A 10,774-nucleotide genomic window follows, 5' to 3' on the forward strand; every position below is an offset into this window, starting at 1 on the left:
TCATACAAAGAATTTTATACTGAGGATGGTCTCATGGATGTTTACTGACTAGAGAACAAAACGTTGACAACTCACACACATCAACCCATTTAAATGAAGATCAATTTCTATTACAATCCTGTGTATTCTTATTGTTAGGAGTCTGGTTGTTAGGCTGAGTAGTATTGCTTCCCACATAGGACCTCTTGTGAACTCAAATATATCAAACATATGTAAGTTCTATTTGGTGGATTTTGTACATATGTAAGTTCGATTTGGTGGATTTTGTACATATGTAAGTCCTACTTGGTGGATTTTGTACATATGAGACCTTTCATTTATGTGTATGTACTTCCTTGTTTTGTATACAATGTATATGTACACATTTTCCTGTCGATTTTAAAACTATTGATTTGTATGTCGCATTGCAGAATACTTATCTTTTTACTATGCCATCAAAGATTCTTTCTACATAAATGATACTCATCAATTGATTTGACTTGATTGGATCCTGAATGTCCAATCTAAAAAGGCATAACAAAAAAACATTTAAATAATTCCTTTAGTATTATGGACATGGGGTGCACTGAACATGTGCCACAAAGAGGGGGTGTACACTCAGTGCGCTTCAGAAGGGTAGCCCTCTGGAGGAATTAAACGGGGTCCCATAGACAGTGCACTTCCCTGCAGGGTGATCTCTGTCCCCCTCTTTGAAGTGAAAGACAGAGCGTCCGCTTCAGTCATCCGCTCCGTATTTCACTGCCTGCCCTGCCACTGGGGCAGCTCATCATTTGAAATAGTGCACGCTGTCCCAGTTTGCGCCCAGGATACAGGTTTAAAGGTGCGCTATGGTGCAAACAGGGACAGTGCACCCTGTTTATAATACAAGCACTGATTTAATTACGAGACTGGAGGCTACCATTATGCATAATCTTTTATTGCCACTCCTGCCAATAAAAGATTATGCATAATGTTAGCCTCCATTTCTTTAAATGAAATCCTGATTCTCTTGTTGTGTCAAACTGAGAATCGTCATTCGGCAATGGCGGCCACTTTTCTTTTGGTTCCAGGGCCTATTTTCTATCTGAGTCTGACCCTGCCTTTAGGAGAGTGATGAAAGTAAAGTACACTGTGCTTAAAGCAACACACAAGGGGCAAGACAGCATTTGACTTTTAGGTCCCCTCGACCTATCATTTACTCCAGTATTGGAGCTTTCATAGATTCACATGCCTGAATCATTCCCCGCCGTCGAGATGGGAGTCTCCGGTACAGAAAAAAGCATTGCTTAGTAGTATAGCAAACTGAAAAAAGGCCTAGGCCCATTTCCTTTTGCAACCCATAACCTTTGTTATGTAAAAAAGGACTAAACTTGTCTCTGAACCAATCAGAACCTCTCACCCTCTAGAACACTCCTTAGAGAACCTTTTGTCCCTCAAATTTTCTACTGCACGTTGTGCTAGGGAGTCTCCTTTGAGCTCTGCTCAAATTCTACAGTTTATTTCTACTTCAGTCTGGATTGGAGAGTTTCTTCAACTGCGTTTTTCTTCATCAACTCCTGACAATGGCTGACAAGGAGAAGAAAGGTTTATTTAGAGCCTACGCTACCTGTTCAAAGAAAAGACTATATACAGACGACCCTCATAAAGATTGCATATGCTTTCTTTACCCACACCATCAGGCAAAGGACTGTAAGGTATGTCGTACCTTTTATAATAAAACGCTAAGGGATCATGAAGGAAGGCTTTTACTATGGCTTCAAAAACTTAGGACCAGGAAAGACGTTGTGTCTAGTGACAGTAATGAGGCGTCTACAACTTCCAGGAGATCTCAGAAAAGAAGCAGATCTCCTCAGACTCATACCTCAGGGGAAAGACCTGAGAAGGCTCTTAAAAAGACCACTATTGGGTCTTCAGGGCGCAGTCCCTCAAAATCTCCTCCACGTATGGAAAAGAAGAGCAAGGGTCATGCTTCAGGGGTAAAACATTCTAAGAGGACAAGCTCAGAGTCCTCAAAATCACCCCCTAAGGTCAAACATTCTCTCAAGAAGCATGCCTCCACACCTCCTGAAGAGATATTGGAAAAATCTACGTCGTCGACGAGACCATCGACGAAGAAAATAGCGTCGTTGATGAAGAAAACTGAGGTAAAACTTACTATTAAAGCTATATCTCCGTCAACGACGACGGCATCGACGACGACCATGATTACGTCATCGACGGGATCGTCGACGGCAGCCACAACAGGATCGTCGATGGCAACGACGACGACAGTAACAGCTGCGTCGACGGCAGCATCGACGACGATAGTTTCGTCGGCGGTTTAGAGGAGGAAGAGTCACCGGAGGAGGAGGATAATGATGGCCCTTTTGGCTACGCCAGTAGCCCGTCGCAATTGCATGTAAACTGCCAAGAGGATGACTGGGAAGACGAATATGAGGGGTTTCAGGATCGTCCCCAGCAACACTATCGCAAGGAATACCAGGAAGAGATGGTGAGCGTTCCGTCTTCACTGCTAACGAATCTGCAGTTTATGTTAGATGATTATAAAAGGAGGCATCCTATACCTCATACTTCTCAAAGAATACCGGTGACTACATCTGAGCCACGCCCTATTCCATGTACGCCAGTGCGACGGCAAGAGGTTTTACCGGAGTCCTTGCCTATATCACCACTACCACAACACGATCCAGTGACCTCTGATGATGAACAGGAAGAGGTAGAGATAACGGACCCTAGTAAAGAGTGGGACGATTATCTTATTCCGTCGCCTTCGTCTCCTTTACCGAAACCTGTCGATTCTCCTCCGGAGGACATTGGGGGGTTTCATAATCTAATGGAGAGAGCTACAAAGAGATTTGCGCTCACCATGTCATCTGACAAGACGGAATGTTTCTTGTATGATTTCAAGGATCCATATCGCAAGGCAGTTTGATCTCTTCCAATTGTCAGTCACTTATGGGAAGAACGTCTCAAGGTCATGGAGACACCAGCAATGGTTACTCCAGTACTCGCCAGACTGGACAAGAAATATAAAGCGCCCTCGGATGCTCCAGCTTGTCTACTAGGCCACCCCAAGCTGGACTCAGTTATAACCCAGGCGGCTCAGCAGAAATCAAGGAATCCATCAGCACCAATTATGGCACCTCCTGACAGAGAGGGTAGGCGCTTGGACAATGCGGGGAAGAGATTTTCTTCCATGTCTGCCCTTCTAGTTAAGGCGGCGAATGCCCTGGCCATTCTGGGCAGGTATGATAGACAAATGTGGTGCGACCTCTTGCCTTACATAGACAGCATTCCAGAAGCTGATACACAGGAATCCAGAAAGATCCTCCAAGAAGGAGAAAGGACTTTGGCTGAAGTCATAGATTGCGCAATGGACATTGCGACCACGGCCTTCAGATCTTTGGGAGGAGCGGCAGTCTTACTTGCAAGGATGGCTGAGAGCAACAGCGTTTAGTCCTGAAGTCCAGAATAAAATCTTGGACCTTCCCTTCAATGGAGAGGATTTGTTCGGGAAACACATCGACAAGGCTTTGCAGAGTATCAAAAAAGATACCGACACTGCAAAATCACTGGGAAGGCTGCAATATAGGAAGGTTCCTATTCGAAGCGCTAGAGGTAGGGGCCAATCCTCCTACAGAGGAGGTTACCAACAAGGCAGATACACTTCTTACTCCACCTCATCTCAGCCCTACCATCAACAGTATACACAACGACAAACAGGAGGTTACACAAAATCTACTCGTACAGGTCGAGGAGGTCGTCAAGGGAAGGAAGGAAAAAACCAGACGACAATGATGACTTTCTGACTCCGGCTACACCTATTCCTCTTACGTCACATGTTCCCCTGGGTGGAAAAATATCTTATCTTCAAAACTGGCAGCAAATTAACTACGGACCAATGGGTCCTCAACATAATACAATTCGGACACACTCTAGAACTTCTGCAAAGCCCCCTTGCACACCGCCGAAACATCAAGAGGTCAAATCCTTACATCAGATGCGTCGGGAGATTCGGACAATGCTTCAAAAGAGAGCAATAGAACCGGTACCAAACTCCCAGAGAGGATGGGGATTTTATTCCCGTTTTTTTCTAGTCAAGAAAAACGTTCTTCAATGGCGTCCTATTTTGGACCTCAGGTCCCTAAACACCTATCTCAAGAAACAATCTTTCAGAATGGTTTCCCTCCAAGATATTCTGCTGCTATTAAACCCAGGAGATCATATGACCAAATTGGACCTACAGGATGCGTACTTTCACATCCCCATCCATCCTTCCCACAGGCAGTACCTTCGGTTCATGGTGGGCGGAGAGCATTACCAATTCAAGGTACTGCCTTTCGGCCTGAAGTCAGCCCCGATAATTTTTAAGAAATGCCTGGCCCCAGTGGCAGCTGTTCTAAGGAAACAGAAGCATCAAGTATTTCCTTACCTTGACGACTGGCTGGTCAAAGCGCCATCAGCAGCATCGGCCCGGCCGTCAACAACTGCTTGCGTGGAACTGTTTCCAGGTTAGGTCTGACTTTCAACATAGAAAAATCATCTCTTCAGCCGACACGAAACATCACCTTCTTGGGAGCAATACTAGACACAGAGGTAAACAAAGTGTTTCCCTCCAAGGAAAGACAACTGGGAATAATATCTCTATCCCAGAGTTTTATAAGAAGAACGTGTCTTTCAGTACGCAAGTACAAATCATTGCTGGGAACTATGTCATCTTGCATTCCCCTCGTGCCTTTCTGCAGGCTAAGAATGTGTCTGTTGCAAGAGCAACTGGATCTACAATGGCATCAGGCAGAAGGATCTTTCGACGATATACTCGGGGTAACGCCAACCATGGGCAACGCGGCAACATGGTGGACCCAAAAACGGAACATATCGCAGGGTCTTTCATTCCTTACACAACCAGCCCCACTGGTGATTATGACAGATGCATTCTTAGAAGGCTGGGGAGCGTTCCTTCAGGACCTCCAAGTCAGCGGTCGATGGAAAATGCTCGAACAGCAAATGCACATCAACCTCTTGGAACTCAGAGCCGTCCGTTTAGCATTGTTAGCGTTCCTACCAAGGATACAGGGATCAGCTGTGTTAATAAGAACAGACAACACAACAGCAATGCACTATTTAAACAAACAGGGAGGTACAAGATCACTCTCCCTGTCTCAAGAAGCCCAAGGGATATGGGAATGGGCGCTGCAACACAGGATATCCATAACAGCGGAACATCTCCTAGGGGACCAGAATGTCAAGGCGGATACTCTCAGCAGGCTCAAATCCACCTGCCACGAATGGGAGATCGACCAAGGGAGTCTAAACATCATCTTCCAAAGATGGGGAAAACCAACAGTAGACCTCTTCGCAACAGTGGAGAACAAAAAATGCCAGTTCTTCGCAAGCTGGCTTCCCCAAAGGGGGTCTTGGGGGAATGCGTTTTTGATGGCATGGTCAGGCATCTTTGCCTACGCCTTTCCTCCAATTCCCCTCCTGCCGCACGTTCTTATGAAGATCAAAAAAGAACCGTGCAAGATAATCCTGATAGCACCATGGTGGCCCAGGCAACACTGGTTCGCGGAGCTTCTGCTACTGTCGGAGGAATGCCCGATTCACCTCCAGCCAATACCATCACTCCTGACGATGTTCCGGGGGGAAGTACTTCATCCGGACCCGAAATCACTGCACTTAGCGGCCTGGTTCCTGAATACTGCGAATTTCAGCATCTAAATATCCCAGCGGAGTGCAGAGAGATACTATATAGAGCCAGAGCGGATAGTACGAACAAAACGTACAGGCTGAAGTGGAAGAGATTCTGTTAATGGTGCAAAAGATGTAACATTCATCCTCTGAACTCAGCAGCACACAAGATTATTCCATACATTTTGCTTTTGGCAAAGTCTGCATCTATAAAGGTACACCTAGCCGCAATATCACGCTACAGAAGGACTTCCTCTGGACCATCTCTGTGGTCCGCAAGAGTCATCAAACAATTCATGAAGGGATTGTTCTGGGTTTTTCCTCCAGTAAAGCCTCCACCACCTCCCTGGCAATTGAACATTGTTCTTTCCCAGTTAATGAAACAGCCCTTCGACCCGATACACAGGGCAGATCTTAAATTCCTGTCGTGGAAAGTTCCACTTCTCATAGCGCTCACTTCAGCCAGGAGAGTGGGGGAAATACAGGCTCTAACGGTCCAAGAACCTTTCTTACAATTCAAAGAGGATAGAATGATACTCAGGACTAATCCAAACTTCATTCCAAAAGTACCAACTGATTTTCATTTGAATGAGCCACTAATTCTCAAACGATTCTTTCCTCAACCAACAACAGTGGCGGAAAGAGCTCTCCACTTGCTGGATGTCCAACGCTGTCTAAAGTTCTATTTGCAAAAAACTAAACCTTTCCGCAAGTCTTCACAACTTTTTGTCGCCTTCAGCGCACCTAGGAAGGGTTTCCCTTTGTCAAAAAGGGGAATTGCCAGATGGATTTCCAGTGCGATAGAGTATTGTCATCAGGCAGCTGGGCGACCTCTGAATGCACGAGTCCGTGCCCATTCAACAAGAGCAGTATCCACCTCCACTGCTTTGTTCGCGGGAGTGCCGATCCAGGATATCTGCAGGGCAGCGACCTGGACAAGTATGCACACCTTCACCAGGCATTACTGCTTGGATGCAGCCACAGGAAGAGATGTGGCGGTGGGAGTAGCGGTGCTGAGGAACCTTATCCAGTAATGGTGAGCCCTCTTTACCATCCCTCCTTTTATTGGTTACATTTGCGCATTTTATTGTTGTTTATTGTATTAGATGCAATTTGCAGAGTATTTTTTATGTGTATTGGTATAGGAAGACCGCTTTTATCACACTACATATGTTCCCTTGTTCCAGGTTTTGGGTAACAAAAAATATGCAATGATTTACTGCTCGCTATTCTGATTTAGGCATGTCAATCTATGAAAGCTCCAATACTGGAGTAAGAAAACAAGTTGCTTACCTATAACTGTAGTTCTCCAGTATTGGAGCTTTCATAGATTCAGATGTCTGAATCATTCCCCGTCGTTGAGATACTGAATACTGGAGAACTACAGTTACAGGTAAGCAACTTATTTTCTTCTTGCCAGGTAGATGTGACGTATCACAGCCATCTGTGCCGGACAAGTTACTTCAAGTTAATGTCTGCCCTAGGGGAGAAACTGGAAGGGTCTGAAAAATCTAGCGAAGCTTCACAGAAGCTTTGGGACCCACTTTCGCTTCTTTAGCAGTGGTATGGAAAGTGCACTGTGTTAACCAATCATTACTTGAGATGCCTTTGTGGGTAATAAGAAGACTGGCACTGATTGGCATAAATTAAATACGCCCTATGAAAGGTGACAATAGTAAATTAATCCACTCACTATAGCTTCTTAAATTCATTCATCCATTCTGTGTTTAGGCCATATGGAAAAGATGTCCCATTGCAAGAGTACTGGTCAGAATACGAGGCGATCATGAAGAAGGTTGGAGGAAGACCACATTGGGCAAAGGTACAGTAAATTGGCTAAATGTATGTGTATTGTCTTTCTTTCATTTCTATAGCTCATACATGCCAGAAAGACCAGCTTCAAAGCCCATCGGAAACCGATAACAGCAACTAATCACAGAATAATACAACCAGGTACTTTGCAGTTCATTAACCTGGAAGATTAATTTTAAAAGATGCAAGGATATCAAGATTTGGACTTTGCAGCCTCACACTGCCAGTGAAACTCATCAGGTGTCCCTGCTTCAAGGTGGCAGGCCAGCAGCCACCTGGGGTCCCCTCATATTATTAGTCTTGGCTTTCGCTGGGGCCAGATTGCCTGTGTCTGTGACAATTAAAGAGGACACGCAACTGTCCTTTAACATGTCAACACAAACTCAAGGGTGTCACAACATCCCATTTCTGAATCTTTATTTCCTTAGAAGTATGTCCTAATTTCTAATGAGTGATCCTCCGTACTGCAGACCTAGGGGCTTATTTACAAGTCCATTGCACCGCCGGTGCGTCACTTTTTGTAGTGCGCTTGTGGCGCATTTTGCTGCACCATATTTACAAGAACAGGAAAAGCCACCCTGTGTGGCTTTTCCTGTCCTTATAAATACGTCCCCTTTACATGCAGCACTTTGCTTGAAAGGGGCGTTCTATGTGTGTTGCTGTGGGCGTTCCCATGCAACACCCATGGAACCTGACACATTTCCAGATTTATGAGAGATTGAAAACTGGAAAGGAGTCTGAATGCTAAGCCTCCTCAGGGGAGGTGTAAGGAGGCGCAATGAGGAGAAAGATATTTATTTCTCCACGTTCTTTTCCTCTTTCAATGTGTGCTGCAGAATAGCACCCATAGAACGAGGAAATGACCTCTAATAATTGTTTATGTGCAGGAAAGTGTCCTGCACATAAACAACCCTTTAAAAAAATTGACGTTTTAAAAGTTCTAAGTGTGCTAATGCAGCACCCATAGCAGTTGAAAAACACCATTTCAGATTGTTTATGTGCAGGAAGGGACACCTTCCTGCACATAAACAATCCTACCTGTGACGCAGGCATCCTTGCACCATGGTGCAAGGGTGCCTGCATGGGCGCAAGGCAGCAAATTTTGTGCCAGCAATTCCTTGTAGATATGACGCTTCCCTGTGCTTTGGAATTAACGCTGCGCAGCACAGCCAAATAGCTTGTGGCACTGTGCTGCATTAATTCCTTGTAAATGAGGCCTCTAGTCTTCCTCGGCAAAGTCCTAGGAGATGCCTTCCTGCAATTAGTTCTCACACATGGTGCGTAGGGCCATATTTATGAAAAATTTAAGCAACACAGCAAGCCGCTGTGCTGTGTGAAAAGGAAAGGGCAGGAATGTGCCATATTTACCAATATACGGCACATTCTTGTCCTTTTCTAGCACTGGCACATGTATGGCTGCCTAGAACCAAAGCAGGCACCCTTGTGTCACTTTACAAGGGTGCCTGCATGGCAGGTAGGATTGTTTTAGTGCAGGACGGTACACCTTCCTGCACAAAAACATTCCTCAGAGGTTTTTTCTCTTTCTAAGTGTGCTGCAGGACGCCGCACACTTAGAGGAAACAACGAGGAGAAATAAAGATATTTCTCCTCTTTGTGCTTCTGGTGGGGAGACGTGCAATTCTGACGCATTCCCAGATCTACCAATGTTGGTAAATATGGGAATGTCTCAGAATCCATGGGTGAATGCATCGGAATACCTACACTCCACCCATGGAACGCCTCCCTGCCGCAGACTAACAAAAGCAAGCGATTTGCACTTTCTTCCGTTACTCTAGATTTATCAAGCCAGTCCGGGCCGTGCAAGGTGGCCTCGTATGCAATGATAAATCTAATTTGGGTTTCGCCTCACCCTTGCGTTCCATTGTGTGGCACAAGGGCGACATAAAACCTTGATAAATATGCCCCATAGTTTAGGTGGAAAGAGACACTAATACAGAAAGGGAGAAATCATTGAAACAGAAGGACAGATCCTAGGGGTAGTACTCCACAGCAGTCTCTTGTTTGTTTTGCAGTACCTGTGAGCTGGCCTGACTCCTGGCAGCGACTACACCTCACATAGTACGGTCTGTGGAGAAGTGTGGCTCACTGGTTAGAGTAGGCAGACTGGGAAGCAGAAGTCAGCCCGGGACCAGGGTTCAATTCCCGGCTTGGCTGGGTCTTGAGTCCATAAGTTGTCCATGGACTCGATAATTCTCGCTCCAGTGCATACTCGATTCATGGGTTCACACTCTGCGACTCTGGGCAATAGCTTGCTTAATCTCCACAATGGCCCCTCGCGGCGGGATGCCTGGCTTTCACCTTGTGGATGCCCTGCTTGGTTATCTCACAGGGGAATACCAGGACGGGTTCCCTAAGCAAGCGCTTAGAGACCGGTTGGTGATTTGCGCTATATAAATATCTGTACATTTACATTTACATTTACATTACAATGAATACTAGAATTAAGAGCAATGGATTCTTCCATCCATTGGTCAATGCACGGTCCTTCTTGGCGCTTTTGTGTTTAATCTGACTGTACACATTTTCTTCCAGGCTCACACTTGCGTTCGGACAGACTTTGAGAAGATGTACCCGGGATTCCTGAAGTTCTGCTCCATCAGAGAGAAACTTGACCCAACTGGCATGTTCTTGAACGGCTATCTGGAAAAAGTATTCTACTAAAGAGAAGTGGAAGAATGTGGACTATACATATACATTTGTTGGAAACTGACAAAATTGCAGAATCTGAAAACAAGTGCTGATTATACACACTGAAAGTATAAATTGGAGGGTATTGATTGTCCAGGGGCTGAGCAATTTATGGAAATACATAGACCAAAGGCTCCATTTTTATATAGCTGAGAGGCAACAACTTTCTACTATATTCGTTATCATCATAAAATAGAAAAAGATCCGTTTTCGCCCATTTTGTTATTAAATTCATGCAAACATTTACGAGTTCACCCTAAGAAAACCCCTCTCTCTCTTGCTCTTGCCTGATAAATAAATATATGTTTTCAGATACAGTATTGTTCCAATTATTTGTGTTTTTGTACTGTCCTCATATTAGAGCAAAAGAATAAATAACAGTGAAATCATGAGAGATTTCAGAGTTCCAGCTACAAGAATGAAGGATTGCGGCTTACCCATCATGAGCTCATGCATGCTTGCAAACATGCACACAGAGACTCATTCATACACATGGATGCATGCACACACACACGCACACACACAGGGGCCTGCTTATGAGCGAAGGCATTATTTATCGCCCCAGATACCAAACAATATCACA

General features: G+C 45.0%; 1 protein-coding gene across 2 annotated transcripts in view; it reads left to right on the forward strand.

Annotated features, from left to right (window-relative positions):
* Positions 1–10,509, forward strand: part of LOC146822006 (L-gulonolactone oxidase-like) — a 761,975-nt gene extending 751,466 nt beyond the window's left edge. For both annotated transcript variants that reach the window (XM_085613112.1, XM_085613111.1), the window contains exons 11-12: positions 7,402–7,492; positions 10,036–10,509. In XM_085613112.1, the coding sequence (XP_085469238.1) occupies positions 7,402–7,492; positions 10,036–10,164 (220 nt within the window). In that variant the 3' untranslated portion in view covers positions 10,165–10,509. The remainder of the gene's footprint in view (positions 1–7,401; positions 7,493–10,035) is intronic.
* The last annotated feature ends 265 nt before the right edge of the window (positions 10,510–10,774 follow it).

This window comes from Triturus cristatus, chromosome 6, assembly GCF_964204655.1.
Source record: "Triturus cristatus chromosome 6, aTriCri1.1, whole genome shotgun sequence".
NCBI classification, from domain to species: domain Eukaryota; kingdom Metazoa; phylum Chordata; class Amphibia; order Caudata; family Salamandridae; genus Triturus; species Triturus cristatus.